We start from the raw sequence: 27,687 nt of genomic DNA on the forward strand, positions 1-27,687 counted from the left end.
GGTTCATCTTCTCTTCTGGAAGAAGACAGATCTGGCTTCATGAAGCTGTGCTCCACTATGCTGTGCTGTTGGCATGATATGGGCAGCAGTCAAGGCTGAAGAATATTATCATACTCTTTAATTTTAATTATAACATCTGTTTGTAACATTAACCTCGCAGTCTCTTCTCCCCTTTGTGACAGCTAACTTGTGAAATTTTGAAAAGACTGAACAAGGCAAATAAAAATTTAATGGCAGCGGCAGCTTTATTCTCAGATCTAACAAATAAAAAAACCCTACCCAAGTCTCAGATCTCAGGCAATAATCTAAAAGAACTAAGAAAAAGATGAAGAAAAAGAAATAAATTAAAAAATAGAATATTTCCTGCTATGAAAAATATTGTCATTGATTCAGAACGTAAATGAATTTTTATTTGGCTTAGGATAACAATCTTTCAAAATCTACACGGGGGAACGATTTTCTAGAAAGCAGAATTTTAAAGTGTCTTTTTTGATTAGCTTTTGAAATAAGGAGCTTTTTCAGTCCCTAATTCTAGGACATGAGCCAAACTTGGTAAACAAGGTTGAAGCTGGGCAGCATCTATGATCTAGTGATCATAATTTCATTTAATTTGGAAACACTCATGGGAGTACACCCTATAGAAGGGGCTACAAAAAGCAGATCCAACCCAGTCGTTTGATAGAATTCTCTGAAATTATTACTGTAATTGAAAGATAGAGCAGGATTTATGTTTTCAGACTGAAATAATGTTTCACAGGATAAAGTGGAGAGGGCTGCTCATGAATGCAGTGTCTTACTGTCTGCTTTGAAATTACAAACTCATCAGAGGATGTACTGAATGGCTCAGGGGAAGGCAAGCAGCATGAAAAGCCTGTCCCTTCTCTCTTAAATACTTCTGCTGTTAAAATTTAGCCCAACACAGTGCTGACTAAAAAGTTGTCATGTGACCTCTGAAATAAATGGATTTCTTAAGTTTTCTCCATATAAAGCCTGTGCATTATGATAAACCAGGAACTGTAGATAAATAATGAGATCAAGCACCAGGGAGACATATTGGTTCAGAAAGTCCTGGGTGAAGTTAGATTAATGCTGGCTCAGATTTGTTCTTTGGGCCCCTTAGTCTGTCCCCAGAAGATCAGCTGGAATGTTCCACTGAGCAAGTGGAGACAAAACTCCAAAAAGAGAATGACCTGGGAGTATGGACAATGGACACTTGTTCCACTTCTGCTCCACTGGCCACAGGCAGACTGGAAGAGCTCAAGAGCTCAGCCAGAACAGGAATGAATCCCACATCCCAGTGGCTGCAAGTTTTAAAATACTTAAAAGCCAAGGTTTACAACATTAAGTCCTGGAAGAGCTTCTCCCTCCTTGTTTGCCCTCCCCTCCTGTTTTGGTCTCTGTAAATTACACATAATTTTGGTATGGTTGCACAATGAACAGAGAATTCGTGCACAATTCCACATCAACAGTTCTATATCAGGATAAAACTGCTGAGGGCTGAGAGACTATTCTACCAACACCACAACATCCTTCCCTCAGTCTTACAGACCTCCCCAGGCATCTGCTAACAGCCACTGCTGGACACAAAATACGGGAGTAGAACAGAGACAAATCTGCTGCGCGGTCATCTCTAGATGCCTCACATCAGGAGCTCACAATTGTAGCATAAAAGTACCAACAAACCTTATTTAAACAACACGAGGATGTTACTGCAACCAGCTGTCTGTTCCTGCCTCTGCTCCCATCTACTGTTTTGCTGTCACAAAGGCCTGGGAAACTTCTTTGCTTCAGTGGAAGGTCAGGCTGGGTTAGCTATAGCCACCAGAGGAGACGGCAGTGGCTGGAAAGGTGCAAGTGGCCACAGTGGTGTGTGTGTTCAGTCACTCCTGACACACTGAAAACAGCATGTCTGCCTGTGGCCACTTTAGAGAGAAACTGGGGCACTTCAGGGATTGGCCAGTAACCAGCACAAAAAAAGAGCTTTTCTACCAGTCTAGGTACTGTGCAGGTTTTTTTTTTTTCAACAAATAAACTTGAGGGGCTGCTAGGTACACTGCTGCTCACTATGCATCCACATACAGGTGAACAAGTTACCTTCCCTCTGCAGCACAGACAGGGGAGCCTATCTGATTCTGGCACACTACCCAGCTTCACTTATTTTCCTTCATGGTCTTACTAGCTTAGACACAATATCCTCTGCTTAGATTCTCCCATCCTGAGCAAGGACCACAGATAGAGGTGGCCCCATTTGAAAAGCAAAAGCTGAATGTCATTGTCATTTTAATTAATATCCTGCAGAGGCAAGAAGAAAAGCAAATAAAAAAGGATGAAAGAAAATAAAAATCAAAACAAAATTAGGTCAATCCTCCTTCCTGAGGGATTTTTTGCAGACAACCCAAGGACCCTCTGCTCCCCATATCCTGCACTGCCCCCTTCACCTTATTGTAGCCTGACATCCCACTTCCACCCTCCTGTCCTGGGGAGGCTGAAAGGCAGCCTTGGAAGGGGCAGAAAGCAATCCTGTTGTACAACACCAGTAATCTGACACTGCCTTTAACAAGATTATCTTGTATCCCTCTGTCCTCCCTCCCCCCAACACACAAGAAACCCTTTTTCAGGCCAGTGCTGGTTTGTTTCTCTACCCTGGGAAGCTTATGCTACTGAATAATCTGTACTTTTGTCCTCCCCCTGCGTTATTTCTGTCTCTGGGTGTTTCTCATTTTCCTCCGTCTTATGCTTTTCCCTTCTGGCATTAATAACGTTGTGGAGAATGATTTCAGATGCCAGCCTAAGTGTGTGTTCCAGAGATGTGGCTTTGGATGGAAAAGGTTGGCTCTATGAGACAGGGAGATGGAGAGGACATTTCCTGCGGTCTTGCTCACCACCAGGGACCACGGGGTGAGCATCCCCTGCGGAGCCATCAGGTTTCCCATCCCATGGATGCTAACAGGCACTTAATCGTCGTGATGGGCAGAAGGGAAGAGGGGAAAAGGCAGGCAGCTAAACACAGTAAGACTGTGTTTAATGAGGTGGCACAAGTGAAGTGCCCCAGACAACAACGTCAGATATGCCCAGGAAGAGACAGGCAAGAAATGCAGCCCTGAGAGAGCCTTAAGAAAACTGCAGGATGAGAAAGAGAAGTGAAGTCTCGTATGGAGAAAGCCCCTTGTAGAACTGGAGGGATGAAGATGGGAAGGAGACTAGTTATGGTTTATAAGGTAGTTGCATGTCTCTTAATCAGCAGCATTGCTTTCCCAAGAATCCTACTGGAGATTTCCAGGCTGCACATTCATGGCTGGAGCTGAGGGCTCAGGAGCTGCACGCCGTCAGGGGGAGAGCTCAGCACTGAGCTTGCTGCAGGCTGGTCCCAAGCATCCAGGTTATCCCAGCCCAAGCTGAGCAGCTTTGCTGCAAAACCCTGCCTAGATTACCTGTCACTGCTGGCAAGCTGCCTCCCACGTATTGCAGAGCCTTGCTGGCACAACCAGGGTGAGTGGCTGGGTTTTCTTTTGGGGTTCTTTTGCTGATTCTTTCACAAGGAATGTGAGAAGACTCATCTATTCTTCCAGACACATACAGTTTAGAGGGAAAGGTCAGCTGGGATATGTCTTAACTGTACAGTGAGTGGCTTGTCAGACTAAATAACAGAATTAAAAAACTTCTACCTGCAACCCTGGAAGGATCGTCTAATTTCTGGGAAGAAGAGTTTGGATGCTAAAGGAGAGGAGATAACATTTGAGAAAGACTCAAACATAACTTGTCTGTAGAGGCAGCTCCTAAACTTGCCACCATTCCAAACCCACAGAAACCTGCTGAAGTGTTGGAGTTCTAATTTTCACAGAATGAACAAGTATAACTCTACAGTTAACAGGAAAAATACTTCTGTGGATACAAAGGCTCTAAGCTTTTAATCTTACACTCACATGTTGTTCCTCATATTTTTATACATACCTGAGCCTCTTTTTAATCGTCTTCTTGCAAGTTTAATTTGATCCTGAAGAATCTGGACCCAGTCCCTAGGACCAGGAAGTTTATCCACATGGTTAGCAGTGCAGTATTTTTCTGTAAAGACTGAAATAAAAAGATACCACCTTTTTGAAACGTGCCACCAAAAATGGAGAAAATGAGATGGGAGAGGATTTTAATCAAAATATATGAAATTATTCAATTATCAAAAAGAATTTTAGTTGCTAAATGTAGGATTGTGAGAATAAAGTCCAACTCAGCATTTCACAAGTTCATAATTCAGAAGTGACTTGGCTGCATAAATATCACAGGAATGACATCATTATGTATATATTTATATACTGTGTATAAAAGCCTGTCCCAGTGAAATGTTCTACACCTGATGTCTGCATGAATTTCACACAAAATGATCACAGAAAAATAACAGTGTACTTAGAACAGAGTCTCAGATATGGCAGGCACTTGTAAATGCTGCCTTCCATATGGTACAGGTAGAGAGCTGAAGATCTGGTCATTTGGTGGCCTCTTGGTCAGATTCCTAAGGCTGCAGGCAAAGTGATGAAAGAGTAAAGTCCTACCACTGTGGAAATCTCCAGAGTTTTTATACTGCCAAACCAGATGGAATAGAATTTGTATAAACCTACTAATAAAGGGGAAAATAAAAGAAAAAAAAAAAAAAGTGCAGCACTATTACAGAGAAGAAAAGAAATATCCTACAGGTCCAATTTTGTATTTTGTAAAAAAGGTACAGAGAGGGTCAACATTATCTTTAAATCCATATTTACAACAAACCTAACAGTGTTATACCAAAAATACGGAATTATAAATGGAGTGAAACTGATGCAATTGATTTTCATCATGCAGCTGAGAGGTGTGCAAAAAATAAACAAGTGCAGAAATAGAAAAAATATTCTTGCTGATAGTATTGCTATTGTAAACTTGGTCAGAGGTCTCAGAGCCCAATGTCCAATTATGACTGGCAAACAAAGAGAGAAAGCTGGTCCCAGCTCAAGGGATTTGTAATCCTTGAGAATAAATATCACACAAATGGGATCAGGAAATGTATAACAAAACAATGACAATTTCAGTATTTTTATACACACACTTTTGAAGCAGCACTACCTGCTAAGTACAAGGGAACCAAAGGCAATGTCCCCCCCTTTCTCTTTCCATGTTAAAAATTCACAAAACCATGGCAAGGCAGACATCAGCAACACTTTCCTGTGCAGTCTGATCTACAAGGACATCAGACAAACTCTGAGGGCTGCCCACAGAAGTCAATACATCCCTACACATTCACAGTGTGACTTGCAACAATCATCAACTTTGTGAAGGTAGAAATAATCTTTCCCTTCTGAATCCATATGGTAGCTGACACAACAGGAACCTGATCAATGACTTGCGACTCCTGTTTACTTAAAACAGGCAACTGCTCAATGTGTGGTCAGAGAAATAACAGTGTGAGCAAAAAGGAACAGGAATGCAACAGCAAGGAAGCAGGAGAATTGGGACCTGCCCATTCTAGTCCACCCAAGCTGTAAGGTATTGACAAACCCTCTGTCATAGAAACATAGACTAGTTCGAACTTAAAGGGGACTTCAGAGATCATCTAGTCCAACCCCACTGCCATGAGTAGGGACATCTTGCACTTCATCAGATTGCTCAACACCCTGTCCAAGCTGATCTTAAACACTTTCAGGGATGGAGCACCCACAGCTTCTCTAGGCAAACTGTTCCAATGTCTCACCACCATCACCATAAAAAAAAAAAGGCTTTCTAATGTCCAACTAAATGTACCCTCTTTCAATTTAAAGCTACTGCTCCCTTGTCCTGTCACTACAGGTTTTGGTAAAATATTCATTCTCATCTTTCTTACAAGCCCCTTTTATATATTAAAAGACCACAATAAGGTCTCCTTAGAGCTTTCTCTTCTTCAGGCTGAACCACATCAATCTCTCAGCCTGTCCTCATAGCAGAGGTGTTCCAGCCCTCTGACCATCCTGGTGGTCTCTGGAATTGCTACAGTAGGTCCATGTCTTTCTTCTGCTGGAGACCCCAGAGCTGGATGCAGAGCTGTAGGTGGGGTCTCATCACAGTGGAGGAGAGGCACAGAATCATGCCCAAAGTTCTTGTGATAGCACCTGGGACACAGCTGACCTTCTGAGCTATGACATTGTTGGCTCATATCTAAGGTTTTGTCTATCAGTACCCCAAGTCCTTCTCTGCAGGGTTGCTCTCAATCCCTTCATCCACCAGTCTATACTGATACCGGAGTTGCCCCGACCCAGATCCAGGACCTTGCTCTTGGTCTTGTCAAACATCAGGAGGTTCACATGGACTCACACCTTCAGCCTGCAAGGTCCTGGATGGCATCCCTTCCCTCTTGTCAACCAACCACCCCACTCAGCCTGGTGTCATCTGCAAACCTGCAGAGGGTGCCCTAAAAACCAGTGCCTGTGTCATTGCTGAAAATATTAAATTGTACTGGTCCCACTATGGATCCCTGAGGGACACATCACACTTATATCTGAACACAACTCATTGATTTCTGCAGGGAAGGATTTCACTGGCCGAATTTCTAGTCAACAACACAAAGGAAAAATAACTGCTTCTGACTAGTTTTATTTTTTTCACCTTTTTTTTTCTTCACAATTCTGAGTGAAAGACTCACAAGAGAAGATGATTGCCCAGGAGAAACACTGCAACTGATAAAACAAGTGCCACTGAATACCCGAAGTCAAATGAGTGAATCCCTGGACAATCATTCTGTTGCAGAAGCATTACATTACTTGTAAGGACAGTAATGAAAATGTTTTCAGACAGGAAGAATGATTTTCAAGCAAACAGTCCCTCCTTTAAATTCTCTGCCCATCTTTGTCATGAATGTAGCCTTTTGTACCTCTGTCATGGAAAAGGACTAAAAATGTCACTAAAGGATATCTGGGCACGTGGTAATGTCCTAATGATAATAATGCAAACAACATGATGTTGTTCTTGTAGAGATTTCATACTGGCTCAGTTATTTCTTGGAATAAATGAAACCTCAGTGTCTGGTAAGCCCAGCTCATTGGAGGGAAGAAGGGTGCTATTGGAGCCAGACTGAGTGAAGATCCACAGGACGTCAGACCTTGGCATCTTATTCCATCACAGCTTTTAGGGACAGGCTTCCCTCTCAGGGATCAGGCACTAGCATTTGGGCAATACTCTAAATGCCAATAAAGGTCACTGTTATGGCAGTGGTACCTAGTAGTACCATCAGAGATTAAAGGTTTCTGTTGGAACTACAAGTCCCTCCTTTCTTCTTTTAAACTCAAGGGAAGAGGTTAAGCCGAGCCTCAGAATCTGCTCCACTAATACAATCTTAGCTACTGAGAAATATTGCTTTCTGCAGTGGGTACCAGCTGCTATTTTAATAGTGCTGTTGCATTTACTGTAAAACATTTATTTTATCAAGTGCTGTTCAAATTAGAGTGGGTTTTTTGTAAATAATTTTGAACTCCTCTCTCTTTCATTTTCTTATTTATTAAAGCTTTTAAGGAACAATGAGATACAGATAGAGAGAATTCAGACTCAGATTTTTGCAGATTACTGAGCTCAAGAAAAGAAAGTACAGAACTGTTTGTAATTTAAACGTAAATACAAGTGTAACTGTGTCAGCTGCTATGACATAAGCACAACATACACGTTGTGGCAGACATGCACACTTGAGAGGGTCCTCTGAAGGCCTGCTTGCCCAGCCTGCTGCTCAAAGTGTGGTCAACTAGATCATAATGCTCTGGCTTATGACCAGTCACATTTTGAATATTTCCAGGGATGGAGATCCTTCAGCCTCTCTGAGCCCCTACTGCGCTGCTCAACCACCCTTATGCCAGAAGTGCTTCTCCTTAGCAATTTTCCACATGTTCAGTGCTTCTTTTGCCTTTGGGAAGAGTCTGACTCCACTTCTCTGTATCATCCCATTAGGTTGTTGTGAACAGCAGTAAGGCTTCTCCTGAATAATTTTCTCTCCAGTTCGCTCAGACTCTCCTCATTTGGTACTGAAGCAGGAAAGTGGTGAAGTCATAAGCCTTGGTGGTCCCTCTACTGGACTCCAGCCAATCTGTCAATGCCTTTCTTTCATGGGGAGAGGGGTCCAAAAACTGGCACAGAGGTGACTGCAGAAGATTATCCTGCCTCCTTTTGCTGCCAATGCACTCACAGAAGCTCTTCTTATTGCCCTATGTCTCCTAAGTTAGCAATCTGTACCTGAGAACAAGTCACAGCATTACTCTTAGAGCATAATTCTGGCCAGTCTTTTGGTAATGTGGATATTGTCCCTAGAATATCAGATTTTGAAACAGAATCCTGTTCAGAATCTCTGGCCTAATACCAGCTCTTTATATACTGTCATCACAGAGTTTGAAGGTACATGTATTCTTCTGGAAGCTAGATAGCAGTGATTGCTATGAAAAATCACCCAGCAAAAGGTGTTTACACCAAGAAATTTGGTTCCCCAAGAGGAGGACCACTGTACTTAGGAGCATCAAACTCATCTCATGCCAGTATTATCTTCCTCCATCTCTCCCCAATCCAGCCACCAACTATTGAAAAATTTACAGAGCAGACACAGTCAAATACAGTGCAAGATTCAGAACTTTGATTGAAGGGTATCAGTTACACTATCATTATGTTTTCAAGATTTCTTTGCATCTCTGATATCTGGGGGAAAAAAATAATTATCTTACATGAACATTGAGTTTCTAACCTTAGAGCCTGACTTCAGAAACCAGGATCACTGGCTTAAAATTAACACAAGCTGTCCCCGTAGAAGCTATTTTTAACAAGTGAATGAAAGGGAATAAAAATAAGACTGCATATTTTAATAGACCTAACACACGTCAGAAATTCTAATCCCCTTATACTCTCCTTAGCTGAGAGTTCTAATTACACATATGAAAGAAAGCAGAAAACATACCTTTTATTGCACCCACAATATTTTGGTCTAGTCCTTTCCGGTTGTCATTGAGCCCTCTTTTCCTTTTGCCATTTGGTAAAGAGTTAGCCAAAGTCTTGTCATCAAAAAATGCACAGACCAGCTTCCTAAAGAGCAGACTTCCTGAGCGAGTATAGTTTGATAGTATTGAGTCCAGCTGAGATTTCGGCATGAAGACGTCAAAGCCTTCTGCAAGTTGCACTTCTGGCTACCAAAAGAATACAAATGTTTTAATTAAACAAGCATTCAAAGACATTATTTTACTTCAATCATGCATCTGGTGAGACTTTACAATCACTTCATCAAACCATGAATCTCTACCAAGCTATTCAGGACCACAGCAGCCTAATTCATTGAAATCAAACCCCATCAGTGAATAAGCACCTTAAAAGGCAAATCAACAATCACATTCCTTGTCTAACATCTGTAAAAGTTAACAATTACTGACATCATTTCTAGGCATACAGCTAACAAAAAGACAAGAGATACCTTTCAATGTTGGGTAATAACAACAAAGCACAGGATCATCCCAGTGCAGCACTCCTAAGTGATGCTTTTTGGACATTTATCTAACCATTTAATGGACTTGTTTCACTGCCAAATGCTGTGAATGAGCGTGCTGTGGGGCAGCCAGGCACTTCCAAGAAGCACAAATGCAGGGATACTGGTCCATTCCACGTGGCTTCCCAAGAGGGATTCCAGTGAAGATATGGCCCATATGAGTATAAGCAGATGATGAATTCAAGGCTGCCCCTGGAGCCAGCACTTGCTGAGCATCCATTTGTCCCTCCTTCTCGTAGTCCCAAAACGCACGTTTAGAGAGGATGATGTTAGACAGACAGCTTATTTCAGTACAAAAATCTGCAACACTGAATCACAGGGATTTAAGTGACTGCCAGAAGGTGAAATGGAGGAGAAGAGAAAAGAAAACCTGCTCACAAGAGTCTTCTCTCAAGTACACTGAGGGCCAAAATAGACAAAGGCCTTTGAGGAAGTCCCCTTACCAAGAGTCTTTTTGCTGCCCCTGTCTGTACATATCAGAAATTACATGAACAGCATTTGCAGAATTTTCTTCTGTGAGTACCATACAATGCTTATAGGAAGATTTCTTCATGGCATAATTATATATCTAGAATAAAGACACATTGTGAATAAACTAAAATTCTGAAAATATTGTTTAGAAGTTGGCAAGGAGGTGAAAGAATCAGTGATCATGATGTGAGGAAATAAGCCAACATTACAGCCTTACTCCTAACAACTTGCCCTTTTTTTCCCCTACATGAAATATATTCAGCAATGATGATGCATTTTCAGAGAAGTTTACAGAGCAAGAGCAAATGCCATCTCCCATCATATCACCTGCGAACATCTTGAGTCTAGACAGAAGAAAGGGCTGCCAGTCTCAGAACAATTTAGCTGTGTAATTCTTTTCCCATGGATTTCTAAAAACCAGTATGAAGAGTGTTGCAGCAAGTAGAATATTTCCAAAGCATGTACTGTCATGGGATATGGATGGGTACTGTGTGATAAAACTGAAGATTACAATGCTTTGGGATGCCAGGATGAAGAATCTTAAAATATGCAGATAGCAATAATAACAACAAAATTCTAAGAAGCATGTAGTTCCTCAGCTTTTTCTAGATGAAAATTTGATTTTTTACCTCAAGAACTTTCAAAATACTGGATCCAGCAAAACAGTCAGTTACTGACATTTGGCAATATTCAAATGTAGGTGCATTTTTAATACGTTACTTCTAAACTTCTGGTGACAGAAAAGACTTTCAAGAGTAAATAAATGCAGGCCAAGTTCACAACCTGGGGAAAATTCTACTTCATGTAAATCAAAAACCACAATTCAGCTGACATGGTGATGAAGGATACCTGCCCTGTTCTGTTCCTTTGGTCTTTTGATAGCCATCCAAGATGACCTCAATGATACAGACACTCAGGGCAGAGGAACTATAGAATCATAGAAGTTTAGGTTGGAAAAAGCCCTAAAGATCATTAAGTCCAGACACTAACCCATCACTAAACCATGTCCCCAAGTGCCACATTTACATATGTTTTAAATATGTGTCTCTGTTGTGAGGAGCCCAAAACTGATGCTAGGATTTGAGGTGAGGCCCAGTGCTGAGTACAGAAGGACAGTCACTGCCTTGGTCCTGCTGGCCACACTATTGCTGGTACCCTCACCAAAAGCCAGTTGTTCCTGTGGTACCTTTTATGACACCTCCTACTTAAAACCCAAAAAGGCAGAAGGATCACAAGGCCCTGCTATTATCTTCTGTATTTGTACTGAAAAATCAAGTGAGCTTTTTCCTCTTCTGTGGGTGGTTTCCCTCTTCCCTGGTCTTACCTTAGGACACCTGCCTTACACTTCAGCAGGTGCACCAACCACCCTACAATACAGCTGTAAAATATATTTCAAACCTTACCATTGTACCAGTGTGGAGCATTCCATATTATTTTAGTTTTGACTGTTTTATTCTTAATATAGGGATCAATTCGTTTATCAGTAAAACAGTTAAAGGCAAAATTATGATTTATTCTTGCTTTCCTTTAGTAGTTAACTATTCTTCAAAGATAATCAGTAACCATTTGAACTTCATGATCACTTTGAATGTGATTTCTCAAAGAAAAAGCACTTATTAATAGATAATGATTACGGCAAAAGGAACTGGAGAGTAAACTATTTGTGAACAACAAAATAAAGAAGACCTGAATGCTAAAGGCATTTGCTGTGCTAAAATTAACAGCCAGTGAATTAGATTTAGTCCTAGATATTTTAGTAGGTTGTATATGTAGATTAAAAATGATTAGGTTATAAATGACATATTACAACTGTAAAACAAACACAAGTTCAACTAAAGAGTTGTAATCAGATTCTCTGATCCACGGGCCAGATTAAGGGCTTGTCTCACAAAGACATTTTCCACCTCTCTAAGTAGCAGTATTTTATCTCAGCAGGTCTGAACTAATTGCACTAGTTTTGGCAGCCCCGATTTTATACCCATTAAATTTGGATTCTTCTTAAAGTTCAATAAATGTTGGCAAAATTGCAGTGGCAGCAGTGGTGATGTATGACACAGCACACACCACAGACAACCTGTGGAATATTCTCAAGGGAACATTCATACATAGTGCTTTGTAAAATCTTTCAGGTTTTTTTCAGGCATACAGACATGCTGGTTGTGACCACTCCACAGATGTGTGTTTTATGCTTAAAAAAAAGTAGAAAAAGATAATGTTGCCATTCATTCTCAAAGAAGTGACTTTCTTAAGCCTTCACAAAATATTTAAGGTCACATTTTATTTTCACATTAAATATATCTGTTTTCAGAACTCAAATGTTTTCTTTCCAAAGACAAAACAAAATCAATTTGTTTGTCTTGGGGTTCTGGCTCTGTAAATTTAGTCAAACAACTGTTGTGGCAAGCAGGGGCTCAAGCATGGAAGGACAGATGAAGACCTGATTTATGAGCCACATGTTTTCTCTTCTTTTTTTCCTTAGGTCAAACTGGCAACTGCAAAGAATCGTGTCCAGCAATGGAACACATTCATAAAGCCAAATTAAATTCCATTGCAAGCACAAAACTGTTTTCAAAACCGTGTTTCAAGCTGACAAGAGTGCCACAAGCAAAAAAAAATTATAAGCACAAATTGCATGCTGGAGACAAATTACCAGTCCTCCCCAAACCTTTACCTCAAACATTATTAAGCACAGTACTACAAAAGGAAACCCTCTGAAAAAAAGCATCAAACTAGCTATTCTGTATCACTACACTGACTCTGTGGCATGAGACTGCAACCTAATTAGTGGTGTGGCTTGCATCTCTGTAACTGAATTATTCTGACTGCTCTTTTTTATTATTAGTTCCCTCTTCCAGAAGGATAGAATATTATCTGCTGCATTGTTTTCATTTATGCTTATTGATACTGAATTTAATTATGTTTTTCTAGCTCACAGTACTTAGGAAATTGGAAAGAGCTGCTCAAAATTAAAAATATATTAGAGGAATTAATGAACAGTTTACTCGTCAGTGAACTGGTTTGGATGACATCAATTTGGTCATTAAACAAAGCCAATCATCCACCAGATACATGGAATTTCTATCAGCACATGCATGAATCAAGAAAACATGCTTACTGCAATTTTCTGTAGGAAAAGTGCACATTCTTAGAGCAGCAAATTTTGGCCTTTTTAGTCACACTGACATCATCAACAGTATGGAGGCCCTATTCCAGCACACAGCAGTCAAGACAAAATGACCCAATTCAGCAAAAATGAATTTTCTAGAGATGAAGAGTCCCCCCAAAATCAGTGGGACCAGAAAAGCAGGAAAGCACATAAATACTCCTTGGCAGGATAAAGACATGTGTCGACTACATGGTCACATCAGCAATGATAGGGCTGTGAATGCTTTACACACCTTGCACTTTTCACGTCTCCTCATCTCAACAGTGGCTCTTGGCACTGGGGAGATGAAGAACAAGTTTCCATGAAAACTCAAAAAGCAGAAGCCTTGAACTCAAGGGAAAACTTCAAGTTTTCATGCTTGTTAAAGTTGGGAAAAATCCACAGCATGCTGTAATGAGCACTTCACACATCTAACTCTAACATCTCCATTCACTCCTTCCCAAGATTTGCTTGTTTATTCTAACAAAAAGTGGGAAGATGCATCAATGTGACTTGAGTACTGAATCTCCTGAATGAGTGAGTATTTCAAAATCTTGCAATCCTGCATATTAAAATTTTAACTTACATCTGATGAGGCCGATTCAAGGATAATTCCAAACCCTGAAACAGGGGTCTCTGGCTTCAGGGGGGGTTCAATTGCTTCCAGACTCGATTGTTCCGAGTTTTCTGTCAGCCTCTTCTCATTCTCTGGAGAGCTGGGTTTCTTATTCATGGTAACTGCTTCAACAGCTTTGAGGGGCAGTTTTCTCTTTTTATTTCTCTTTCTTGATATTGTTGACTTCTGTGCACAAATCAGAGGAACAGTAGGCTGCTGTCTGTTTTGAGTCCCAACTGAATGAAAGGAATTAATGCATTAATTTTATAGACAAAAGCCCATGAATAACCACACAGATGCAACATTAAACTACTGACTCACTGAACTTATTTTCTAGATAAGTGATGTGATTTTCAGGGCCGCCGGTGCATGGGAAACAAATAAGTTTTATCACCTTTGCATAATTTTCCCATCTGTACAATGAGGATAATGACAGTGAGGCTTTTCAAGCCATACTGATGAACAGTATTTAAAGAAAATTAGGAATACACAGCTCTTTTTCCTACTGACCATTGGATGGTTGGTGACATGAAGTACTTAAGTGATGATTAATTTGTGTGCCCTCTGAATGACTGAGAATCTCACTGTCTTTGAGGATTTCTTCCTGATAAAATAAGATAATACAATTGCTAATGCAATTACAGTTATTTTTATGACTGTGGTCTCCAAGTTAATTAGCTCAGCAAGAACATTTCAAGTACCATTATGTCAAGAATGAGTGAAAACACTATTCAACAGTTTAATTTCTGGGGGAAAAAAGTAACCCAAAGTGTGTTTTGCTCATACACAAAAACTGGCATGTATTACCTCTGAAGTGTAAGAAAATATATTTTACATTTATCAGTATTTCGCAATTTCCAGTATCCACAATCACTTGTATAAATTAAGGCACCAATCCTGAACCTGTACCAATATGAATAAGTCCTCTAGAAGAACACTGTCAAGATACAATTACATGTGTGGATAAATCACTAAGATCAAGGTCAAAACAAACAAAGAAAAAGCCATAAGTGCTATACATGTAGATCAAGTTTATTCAAGATATGAACAAGCTACAAAAAGTCCTCATCTACAAAGCTTCAGGAAAAAAAAACAAACCTCAGACTATTGTTTATTAAAAGATTTCTGGAATATTTAATTTCTGGCAAGGATTTACTGACTTTACAAGACTGGGATGTGTAGTTTGTAATTAAGACAGTAGGGTGTTTGAATACTAAAGTAACTTATTACAATTTCACTTACAAGTTTGAATTTTAGAGTTTTTTTCTTTTAGCATCAAAAATGCCAAATTATTTTTTTTTCCTCTGTAAAACCATAATTTCAGAAACTATGAAGTATTCCAAGTGATTCAAAAGATTCACAAATTAGCAAAGGTACTTACTCTGTAGATACATAATAAAAAAGAAAAGCTCTGCTACTGAGGAATCAGCTCTTCTGGCATAGACCCCAGTTTTCTAACTCTCACTCACAAGCCATTTTTCAATCAACCATGTGATTTCAATGAAATCGGTGTGACTGCATAAAGAATCCTATGTACCAGCAAAAATTGTAAAACTGGGCTTTTGTGTTCTTCTTTGTAAATTGATGACTTCTAGAAAAGCATTTTTATGTGTGTCAACGGATATTACAAAACCTGTCTGATCGTTCCCATCACTCACTCAGACATTATACACCATGGAGACAAGGAGTTTAGTCAGCCCTTCACTCCACCCATATTTCAGTTAATTACTCAACACTCCCTTTTCTTACAGAGGTCTTATCCAGCCTCTCCATGAGGAAAGCCTCCATGGCTCCAGTCCCCATCACTCATGCTGGATGGGCAAGTCAACTGACAAAATCTCCAACATCTCTATCTCCTCATTAGTATTAACACTAACTTTTAGGTAGCACAGAGTCTGCAGCTTCACATCAGCCTATGACAACTCTACCTACCATGTTCTCATTATCTTGCTGGCTCAACTACTCTTCTGGCTCTGCACTGTTCTGTTTCAGCTCCCAACCTAGGAGAAAACTAGACTCAATAGTTTTCCCCAGTGAACAGATACACAGCTGGTATACACACTGAAAGCTGGTACTTCACAGCCAGAGGAAGGGCGGAGGCCATGACATGCAGTGGCTAGCTAAGATGAGACTACCACAGAGCTAAAAGAGGTTTGAATGAAAAGCTATTTGGTAACTTTCAGCTACCTTCAAATTTTATGTTTCTTACCCCTAAGATTAGTGAACTGGTAAGCAGAATACGAGTGAAGTAGCATTTGGCACCCCTGAATCACTGCACTGTGAAAACAAACTGCACATGGTTATGGCATATTGACCTATCCACTCAGCTCTCATTATGGATCTGATCACATTAATTTTCTTTTCAATTTAGCCTTAAAAAGCTACAAGATAAAATCCCCAATTACAGGTAAGGATTTGAAAAGTAGAAATTGCATTTCCAAGAAACTTGTGAAAATTTGACTTTGGCCAATATGTCAGGAGAGCAGGAAACAATCCAGGTTTTCCTGGAGTGCCCACACAGACTTTACTTTCCTAGACCATTCCCTAACAGGAAGAGCACAGAATCATAGAACAGTTTGGGTTTGGAAGGGACCTCCAAAGACCATCTCATCCAATACCCTGCAACAAGCTGGGCCATCCTCAACTCAATGCTTGTCACAGGTACACACATATGGGACTGGTCACTGTACCTGCTTGAATCTGCATCAACTTTCGCATGGTCTTGAGCTCTTGAAGAATTGCCTGCAGGGTTGACTGGCAATTACATGTACAGCAGTTTGGTCCAACTGATGAATTCACCATTGGGATTTCTCCTGAAAGAGAGGGGAATGAAATGGGAGAGATGTAACCCACACAAAATCACCCAGACAACAATTAGCAGGTGTTTGAAACTATGATCAATATATCAGATTGTAAAATTAGATCAAAAGCATGAAAGGAAATAATTTTCAACATGATTCCTTTTAAAAGGAAGGGACCACTAGTTTTTATTCAATTACTAATACATGCAATTATATTGAGTTGGGATGCAATGTTACATGGGCTGGAGAAGACTGCTCAGTGTGAATGTAACGCACTCGTCACAGCAGGGCTCTCTATTGTCAGGCTGGTTCAACTTGAATAACAGAAGTACCAAACCTCATTACAAACATACTCATTTTATCACACACACACAAAAAAAAAAAAGCCTTAAAAGAATAAAGACAGTCTGTGCAATAAAGGTTTTTACTGTACATAAAATGAAGGTCTAGGAATTTTTAAACTACTTGAATGCTACAGGTGATTCTTTACCATGTGAAGAAGAGAGAATGAAAATAAAATACCCTACTTGGAGAAAAAAAAAACAAACCCAAAAAACATGACAGAAAAGAACCACCAGCAGCGAAAACTTTCAAATTTGCTCTTCTGTTTGCTAGGGTAGAATTGTTTTCTATTATGTTTTCCATCACTATGACCTACAAGATGGGCTTTCCATAGTTTCCCTTTGAAAATTAATGTATTAGTTCAAGAGATTCCTTTTCTCTAGAATTCTTACTAGATTTTAACTGAACTTACACAGTTCTAGCTCTAGCCCTCAGCAGTGCTTTTATTACTGCTTTACTTTCCAGAAGTTTTGCAATTTTTGTTCTGAATTAGAACAGGCTGCAAGAGTTGATGGATTTCAAACTTTGCTGGATAGTTCTAGCCTGCATTTAAGCTTAAGACAGCTGTATCCCTAGTTTTAATGCTGCAAATAAAAATTTCAAAATTCAACAAAACACCTAACAGTATCTGATTGAAACTGAGGCTAGATGGGATGCACCTCCCTTCCTTTCCAAATATCCTTACAGTCATTTAAATTGATGGCTATTTTACTGCTCAAGACTGCAGGTGGAGGGATGACCATTTTATGAATATAGGTACAAATACACCTAACAAAATAACCTCACTTGGTGTCAGTGTGGACTTCAGCCAGTGTATTTCCCTTTTTCTTCCATAGTCTGACACTTCCCAGGTGCCCTTTAATCATTACGTAGCTAAAGTGAATATAAGCAATTAATTTAATCTCCATTTATAAATCTTCACATTTTTCAATATTACTTCTGCTTTCATGTGAAGCCAAACCAGATTATTGATACCTTTTTAGGTTTGGGTTCTTTCATCAGAAATAGCTGATGTCAGACCCACACAGATCCCCTGACTTTAATCCTTATTTGAAGTAACTGAAAATCTGGTCACCACCAGGAACTTGTTCTCTACCTCCTACTATATAGTCCTTCAGATCTGAAGCAACATCTATCAGGCTTTAGCAAACTCATGGTCACACTCCAAAGGTGAGCTACTTGTAAAGTTAAACTAATGCATCACTTAAAGACATCTGACATCTTCTGGGTGTCATGCTCCTCTTTTCCTCAGATACTGGGATTCTCCACACTACTGCAATTACAAATTTTGGCATTTTAAAATATCATACATGGATAAAATCTGTTAAAACTGTATTAAGACAAATGGAGTAGTTAAAAAAAATTCTGCAAATCTAGCAAATGCAATAGCACTACTGGCTTCAACTGTTCTAAGTTTCAGATGCAAATAAAATGATTTTTTAGAACTTAAAAGTTATTTGGAAAACAGGCTGAGAATCTCAAGAAGAAACAAAAAGGTTTCTGACTCAGCAGGACTCTGCCTAGTTTGATCTCACCCTTCCTTTGTCAATTCATTGGAAGTTCCTTGGGGCATGGATGGGATTTTACCTTTTCAATGGTCCATAAAGTGTTCAGCCCATTGTTACAAGTACAGAGAGGGAAAAAACAATGCTATCTTTAGCTTTGCAGCAAATTAATCGGAGTTCCTCAACTTGGCTCCACCAATACCCTTTACCTACCTGTTATTAGTGGACTTTTAAGTAGATTAATTTCAAGACTACTTAGAATTTAATAGCATCAGCATAACTCTGTACCTTTCAGTAAGACAAGCAGGTACCCCAGAAATGGGAGCCTCAGAAATTAAAAGAGTTTTATTAACAGACGAAAATACAAAGCAAGACCATCCTTCCCTCAGTCCTTTCTCAGTTGTTTTAGACTAAAAGATCCTCAGGATAAAGCCTGTCCTTTCTCTTGATCAGAATTCAATATTCTAGTGGGCTTCTGGAAATTGTATCTCAAAGATAGTGGGGGGGGGGAAACAGGGTTGCTGGCTTTTGTTTCCTTCTTAAGGAACTGCATGTGAAAACTTGAAAAAATTGTATCAGTAAATACCTGTACATCTTTTCTTTTGCAATATAACATGTTCCTAATGAAAACACACAGGCACACAGGCTCCTGATGGAAAACCAAAGGGTCTATTTTCCCACTGAGGCATACGGGATTTACTTTATAATCCCCATTAGCATTGATAGAAATTACCCATGTAAATCTACCATAGGTACTGGAAATAGGAAAAGAGACCACCAATATTTCAAATCAAAGCAGGGTTCTACTGACTCCTTGCATATTCATGAGGGTTTTTTATTTTCTTTCTATCCTCCCTCCTCTAATCAGTTATTGTGTTGTAAGAAATATCTAGTAGAGCATTCTCAGTCATTGTTCTAAGCACTATCTTTATCATTTTTAGAGGACAAAAGCAACCCTTTTCCACTTGTTATAAATCAATTTTTAATTTTAAAAGGAGATCAGACTTTTTATTTTTATGAAGGAGTCTTTAAAGAGCCATCTCCCTCTCTTTTGGAAGCTAGCCAGCAGGGAAATTTGATACCTGCCTGAGAGAAGGAAATGACACAAGTACAGCAGTTGCTTCCCCCATGCGAGCAGTAAGTAGCCCAGGACAGTGTTTTCTTCCAGCTGGATCTGCTATAAGGAATTCACTCGCTGTAATTAACATTGCTACCAGTTCATACCGGAAAAGTACGCAAGAACTACCCAGTGAAAATGATCTTGATACAACCTAAAAGCAATTCAGCTGCTGCATCACTGCTGGATTTGGTACAGAACACAAGAAATGAAACTCAAGTGTGAGTTTGTTGTCTCTAATAGGACAGACATGGTGCTCACTGTTTGTAGTCCCAGCTGGCTTCCACTAAAATCAGTAGGTAACAGATGCCTGCCTAACATTCTGACTTGTGGAACCACTACCTTAAGTCTGGTTTGGAATAAATCCCTTTGGTTTTCAAGTATGCTCCTACTCTTCCCTCTGTTGCAGCGATGTCTAGGCTTGCCCTGTTCCTCCTTTACTCTATTTTTGTTGATGCCTTAAGTTTTAGCTCATATTTTTCAGATTCTGTACTGCATTAGTATATAACTCTGAACTTCATACAAAGTATTAGCAAGTTCTCTTCACAGTTTAGACAAAACAATCCTTTTCCAGCCTGAGAACAAAGGTCACAGTTGCAGCTTCAGGTCCCCAAAAAGTATAAACACAAGTGAATTGGGGGGAGTAAAACTATGAGAATGTGACTTCATTATCTGAAGCTGTAATTGGACAATTAACCCCAATATGCAAATGGATCAAACTTTTAAAAGTGTGAAAAACTTGTGACCCGTCATCCATCTTGGGTGTAGCCTTGGCCAGGCTCTTGTACTGCCCAAGCTGTGTCCTTTGAAGGCCTTCTTAATAAATACCTACTTTATTTCTCTGTCTAGCCTCTGTTCTAGGTAGCCTCCCCAGGCATCATTGTCAACAGGCTTCTCATTAATGTTTTCTATACCAGCACCTATTAAACATCTATTGCAGCCTCTCCTTGAACCATCTTTACCCTGTAAGTAGATAAGTGCACCAGTGAGATGGACTTGATGTGTCCATTACATTCAACTTTGAGTAATTCAGATGGCCTACAACATATATTTACATTTTTTATAAAGTATCTATCCACTGCAAACAGGAAGAGTTTCTGGACTCAGATCACCTACTACAGATGCCTGAACATCTCCCCAGTGATAACCTAAGTCTGACAGCCCCAGGTAATAAGGTTATGTCTGTCAGTTTTGCTCTTGTAACTTAAACACCATGATAAGTACCTAAGAGTAGTATCTCCCTTGAAGTATTGTTCAGCATTTCTACATCCAGCATTTAAGAACTTTGTCCATCCTCTGAATAACATCTAAAATACTGAGTTTGAGGCTCAACTCCCAGTGCAAGGGATGGGTGTTAAAATGCCCAGAAGAGCTGTGGGCTGAGTAAGGAGCAGTTTCAGGGCTTACTCGCTGACCAGAGAAGTATCAAAAGCTTTTCTTCCTTCCCTAGAGAACAGGCTTTGGAGTCCAACCAGCAGTCAGGATCATAACATCCCATCAGAGGTAGACACCTCAAACCAAATTGTTATGCAGATCATCTTTTCAAAGGTGGCCAGAGGAAAGGGCCCACACCCTCCTTTATGTAACCCAAAAGATTGCATTCCTTTCAGTAGCAAGACAGCTGCAATGGGAGGTGCCTCATGGGGTGCTCCCCCAAGGGCTGGGAGCCTGGGCATTCCTCCTGTCCAGTCCAGGAAGTTACTCAACCTGACCCTTCCATGTCCCATAGACTACTCCAAACCTGTACAAGATCATAAGTCAACTGAATCCTTCCTCCATATACAAAAAATCAAAGCTGACATTTTCTTGCATATAGGGCCAAATCCTGTCAACACATTTTAGCTCACATGCTGAATCAGGCCCCTGAGGGGATAGAGGTGCTGCTCCACCTACTTTCAGGATTTGGGAACAAGGCACCTAATCTATGCAGGCTTGGGCACTTCTGTGCATGCAGAGAACTGTCCCTGCCAGTGCCCAGGGCCTCTAAGGACAAAGAAGGAGATGTGTAATGAATTTTGGGTCCTTCCATATTTAGAAGATTGTTATGGTGGGGTTTTGACAGCAGAGTTTTTTAATCTGGCAGCAAAACTTCCATTCTCTGGGACTTAGTAAGAAAAAGGCATTTTAAAGGCACACTGCCATCTACTTCAGGGCAGAATTCTCTGCCAGTACTGTATTGGCCACACTCTAGCACATGCTGTTCACGGGGAGACTCCATCATCTCTTTTCTACAATAGTCTCACTGGAATAAAAGCCTAAGGCTGTGATGGAATTTTGTACCTGCAGTTCAGTGGCCTTTATAAGGCTGATGCCATCCCCTTATGAAAGGCAGAAGAATCCTGCTCCACAAGTGGTGTCACAACAGTGCTACATTACTCACGGCAAAGAGGAGTGGTAGAGGTTGACATTTAATTAGCCATGAATTTAATAACAATGACAAAAGCTGTTTTAGTAAGTACTGTATAGAAATTAAGCTTGTAAAGGCATTGAGTAATTCAATCCTATCACCAGGAAACCATTGTAAAAGCTAAGGCAGATGGTAGCAGAATGCACAGTGCCCACTTTCACACCTTTTTGAAGTGATAACTATGTGCTCATTTTGTAGACTCTGAACGATAACTGCTTTCAGTGCAGTGGTACAATACATCATCACAACAAAGGTAGATATTTAGTAGAGAACAAGGAGAGGGGGAAAAAAGGCACCATTCTCAGTGTCTAACAGGTCATACCATTGGATGCCACAGTTCGAGCCTGATTTTGGAACGTTTTGGATCGAGTTCCGTATTGCCCTGAAAAATGGCTGGCTTGGGGTGATAACTCATTCCATGCACCGCTCTGTGACGGATGAAGGCTCGCCTGGGACTCCGCAGGGGGATTCAGGCGCTGGGCCCAGGCTAAGTCTAAATCTTGGGGCTCTTCCTTCAGTTTTTCTCCTTCTTTGCCAACTCGTTGATAGATTCTTCCAGTGCTGTCATTCAGTAATCTTCTCATCCCTGTAATTTGTTTTTTAATTTCCCGGCTTTCATCTCCTAATGAAAACAGAGCCACAGTTATCACTGTAAATTAGCAAAAACAGTAATGGGTAGCAATTAGTGGTTTTAGATGCCAATAAGGGTTGGAGCACATAAATAAATAAATAACAACAAGAAAGAAAAGGGATGGTTGAGTGGTCATTGGGATGTACCAGGCTATGCTTTCACACAGCCATGGCTGACAGCTCTTGTGCCTGAAAGACCTGCTGAACTTGGCTTTCTTGATGCTGTTTCTAAGGCTTTGATGAGTAAGATTAGTTTTTGCCAGAAGGAAATAATAATAGCTACAGCAGTTTCAAATAAACTGTCCTTTTAAGAGACTGATCTTATTCAGGCATTGATATCAGTGGATATTTTCCCTGAGAAAAGCCCAAAGGATCAGACCCTTTATGTATTAGTTTGCTGTATGCTAAAGGATAGATCTTACCAAAAAAAAAAAAAAAAGAAAAGAAAAAATAAAGCAGAGAAAGCACCACACCACACACATGCAGAACAGCACTGCATCTATTGATTTTAATGAACAGAATCAGTACCTTATTCCACAGAATTTAGTAATACTGGATTATACAGGAATAAATTAAACAGGAGCTAATATGTGTGCAACTGCAGATAGCTGAATTGCTGGATGTCTTAAAATGTAGATTTTAAAAAGAAAATGAAAATATATACAAGAAAACTGTCTGTTCCAAATAAATTCAGGGCACTTAAATAATGAAAGTTACATACTTAATACTCCTGGCACCATTTAACTATTAATTTTACATATGAAACTGCTGATTGCACAATGAATAGATGTGTTTTAGGCAGAGAGTAGCTATTTTGCTCATTAAAGCATACATTACATTTCATGAGTAGTAAGGAAGTGTTCATTGCCCTTTCTGAAGAAAGAAGCTTCTGGTTTTCTTACTGGTAATAGAAAAAACAAATATCCTAAGCAAATGTCATAAGTAAGATCTAGAAATGGATGAATCAACCTTCCTTTATAGAATACTTAATACAATAATGCCTGGTATCCTCTACTCAATTTATATTTGTACTTCCCAAAATAAACCCGTTTTTGGCAAAGGAACCGTACAAAGGAAACTTCAGAAAAAAAAAGCTACTCTCCAAAAATCCAAGATGCAAGGTGTGCCGCCTCTGGTTCAACAAGGTACTCGAAAGTGTGTTAAATGCCAGGCATGTGAACAATTTTATCAACTCAATGGCACTATTCAGCTGCCTAGCAGACAGCTAAAAGAGCAGCAAACCCCTCCCCAACACAGGCCAAGCTGAACATGGCTGGGACTGCTGCAAGCCTGGTGTAACCAGGGACACTGAATACCCCAAAGAGGGAGATTTTGTTTTAGGAGGAGAACAAGCAGAAGGGGAGAGGAGCTGAGCAATGTGCTGCAGCCTCTGCTGGATCCCAGCATCTCTTGCTTGACCTGGCTCACCGGTTCCCTGGGCTGGTGCCAGCTGGCTCCAGCCCACCCCGATCCAGCAAGGAGAGTGGGTGGCTTGCAAGAAAGCTTTGAGTCCAAACTTAGAAAAATATTTGCCAACCCCGTACAGCAACACTCCCGGCACCATTTCCACTCCAGCTAAAGTGGCGAGAAAAACCCTCTGCAAGGAAGTTCTGCGCTGTATTTATTTATTTTGTTGGTTTGCCTGCAGATATGTGTGTGCGGGTGTGATTTAATTAACAGTAACAGCACCAATTCCTTTAAAATGACACTTTTTGGCCCCAACCCAAACAGGGGTTGATTGTTTGCAGTTCCCAACCTCAAAATGCTGCAGAGTAGCACTGGACTCTAATTACTGATATACTCACACCCATACACTGCACCCTGCCTTTCTCCTGTACATGGCTGTACTTGCCCATATCCCAGCTCCAAATGCTGCCACCACACCACAGCCTGGAGCAATCCCTTCCTGATGTGGCATTTAACATTACCCTGGGAGTTTTAAGGTGGCAATTTGGATTTGTACTCAATGGCAAAATGTATGTGAGTATCAAAACAGCTTCCCACCCACCTCCTCCTCCTCCAGGGTGCAGGGACTCTGCTTCGTGTCTGGTCGGGTGACATGTTGTTAGAAAGATTAAATTTCCGTTACCCAATTACATGAAATATTAATGTTAATTGAGCTTATTCAGCCTTGATTCTGTTCCCTTGTTCCTTTATATAGAAGTCTTCCTATACAGTGACTTGAACATACTTAACCCCAGATAGAAAAAACGCTACATTTATGTTACAATAAATCCTGAACTTGCACCCTACCTAAACCTATCTTTTTGTTTTGGTAGATCCTTATTTAAACTGGAAGATTCACCCTTTGTAAAAGTATTTGTTGAGGTTTGAGTTTTGGGATTTTTCTGTTTGTTTTGTTTTTAAAATATGTCTTCCCTTTTAGAAGAAAGGCTTATAGCCTGTAGGTTCTTAATGCCCTAAACAGTCTTCAGTGCAAGTTTATATCCCTCCTCTCCCAATCATGCCTTTTCCCAGCTTTTAGTTTGTAGCTGACCAGCAACAGCAGCATCCTCCCCACAGGAGTGAAGATGATGTTATACCATCTGAATCTGCAGATAGGTGCAATACCAGTTACAGATTTAATTTCTTGCTCCCTGGTTATCTCATTTGGCTATTAGCTCTAGAGCCCAAAGACAGCATTTTGTTATCAGTTATTCCACTGCTGATAATTTTCACAGATAATAACCATGTAATTTAAAGATGAAAAAAAAGTAGATGGGACACAGAGAAAACACAACAACTCAAATTAGTATGTCCTATGGAAGAGCCAGCCTTCTTTTAAATGCTAAATAGAATAATAAAGCACTGGAAAAAATAGTTTATTACTATTTTAATACTATTCTACTATTACAGAATTCTGTATTATCTATCTGTACAAATCTTTCCAAGATAGATGCTGAGGCCTGAGAAGAGTGGTACATACTACAGCCTCTCTCTGTACACATACCAGAGCTCCTCACCATTTCCAAATAGATGGGGATGCCTCCAAAGGTTGCCTACTGGATTTGCCATTTGGATAACCCATGTAAGGCCCTGCGTTTTATCTGAAACCATTGAAGTTACTTGCAAAACACTAAGACACTTACAAAATGCTACTCAAAATAGAACAATGGCAAGTTAGAGTCCTATTTAGGAACTTGTATATAGAGATGTCAAGTGTCATAACAAAAACGTATTAATAATTTTTAATAACTACTGTTATAGTTGTTTTCACGATGGCCCCTTACAAACAATCTGGGATTCTTCCTACACAACCTGAGTGTAATCTTATAAAACAAAAACAAACCAAGCAACCAAACAAACCCCGCCCCCAAACCAAAAATAAAAAAAAAAGCAAAACAAAGCTGTTTAGTAAATTTAATAAATCATAAAAAGTCATTTCCTCAAAATTCATTTCAATCTATTTCCTTACTGAAAGCGTACAGGACATAAAAACTTCCTGCTTTGAAAACTGCGAGAATGTTTAAAATTACAAAGGAACAAATGTAAACCAGAACTGTTCCATGGTACAGTAGCATCCATGTGCTAAGTGTGAAGCTGCCTGAAGCAACAGGCCTGTAAACAACTCCAGTTAACAATATGTTAATGATAATTCATTTATTACACTCCTCACTCCTATATGCCTATAATGTCCATCTTTTCATTATTATGTTTATTAAACTTAATATATCATATTGCCTACAAACATGATGTTATACTTTTCCTGGACAGTTTATCAAATATTATTATAGCACTGCAAATAATTATAAAATTATATGCAACCATATTGATATGTTTAAGCATTAATTTTATCACAGTATCAGAGAAATGGTAACCATGTCTGTATTAATGCATGTTCTTTAAAGAGTATAAATGGGTGAACAGAATTAAGGTTGGACAATCATCTGTATTTGATATTTCCTTCCTTTGACTCATAAAACCAAATAACCATCATGTTCTCTTTGTCCAGTATTTTGCAATTACTATATTTCTAACACTTATGTTTCTCATATGTTTTGGGAAATATTCACAAGTTGACTTTTAAAATGCAATTTTTCTATTAATTATAGTTTATGTTTTTTGGACAGATGAAATGCTTATGGAACTTTCTCCTTTCTTGACCATACAAATAGGGCCTTTTCCTGGATCAGGCTGCTTACTGAAGTCACTTTTATCGCAGATTTCCACCTTTGTTTCCAACCAGTCTAAAATTGGTGGAGCTGCTGCGAGGGTAGGAATGGCAACAACAGACAGCCAGACAAGCACATGTGAGCTGACAACAAGAGCCTGGTTTGTATGGAAACAAGGCTTCAGAGGTGAGAAAAAGTGGAAGTTGAAGCATATGGCGTGAAAATTCAACAACAAAAAAATAAGTAAGTGCAAAGGGTTATATAATTAAGCATATTAAATTGCAATTTATTAGATGCCACTTGAATGCTGCTCTCTTTGGAAGGGGGCCAGCAAAACTTGCCTGCTGGGTTTGAAGACTGTAAGGACTGACTCAGAGCAGCTCAAGAAAACGGGAAGCATGTGCACACAGGGCACACATCTCCATTGCTCAGCCAGGCTGAACTCACCAAAACACCTTTTGGAATGCTACATGGTGTTCAGGTATTTCCTTCAGAGACAGTTATCCTAGAAGGAAGCTCAGCATCCCTCCTCAGCAATAACTATATCCACATCAAATCAATAATTTTCAAAAAACAAGGTATTTTTTTGTCATCTTGTACCACACGTTGTCCTGAAACAGAAAGTTGTGGAGGTCAGCATAGGGAAAACAGAGGATCCATGTGCATAATTCCTTATCCAAGCAAAGGTCTCCTAAATCACGTGGAATCTTACTGTGACTTCTCTGTGCACAATTGGAATCAGGCATCTGCGCAACTAAAGTGACGGGGTAAGCATACATTTCCCAAAAAAGCAATCCCAGGTCTTTGCCAGCATGTAAGATTTTACACTGAAGAAAGAACACAGGAAACAACACCCTTTGCAAATTAAAAACCTAAACCCCAAGTCACTGGGGAGGGCAGTGGTCAAGAATGGTGTCAGAGAGTCACACAAGCAGCACGAATTATGAACTGGAGAACTTAATCTTGCAAACTAACACGTGGAGACATTGAAGCTGTCTAAGTTGAGGCATCTTAGCAATGTTCTAAAACATCACCTCAAAGC

At 39.8% G+C, this 27,687-nt stretch overlaps 1 protein-coding gene across 7 annotated transcripts in view; it reads right to left on the minus strand.

Moving 5' to 3' along the window:
• The window catches only part of BEND7 (BEN domain containing 7), a 46,390-nt gene that overhangs the window by 10,707 nt on the left and 7,996 nt on the right, over positions 1-27,687 (minus strand). For 2 of the 7 annotated variants that reach the window (XM_015628613.3, XM_015628612.3), the window contains exons 3-7: positions 22,226-22,525; positions 16,422-16,544; positions 13,702-13,967; positions 8,921-9,146; positions 3,952-4,071 (exon numbers count right to left, since the gene is read on the minus strand). In XM_015628613.3, the coding sequence (XP_015484099.1) occupies positions 3,952-4,071; positions 8,921-9,146; positions 13,702-13,967; positions 16,422-16,544; positions 22,226-22,525 (1,035 nt within the window). The other 5 variants (XM_015628615.3, XM_033514396.1, XM_015628616.3 and 2 more) reach the window with 5 other exon arrangements.

This window comes from Parus major, chromosome 1A (genome assembly GCF_001522545.3).
Source record: "Parus major isolate Abel chromosome 1A, Parus_major1.1, whole genome shotgun sequence".
NCBI lineage: Eukaryota > Metazoa > Chordata > Aves > Passeriformes > Paridae > Parus > Parus major.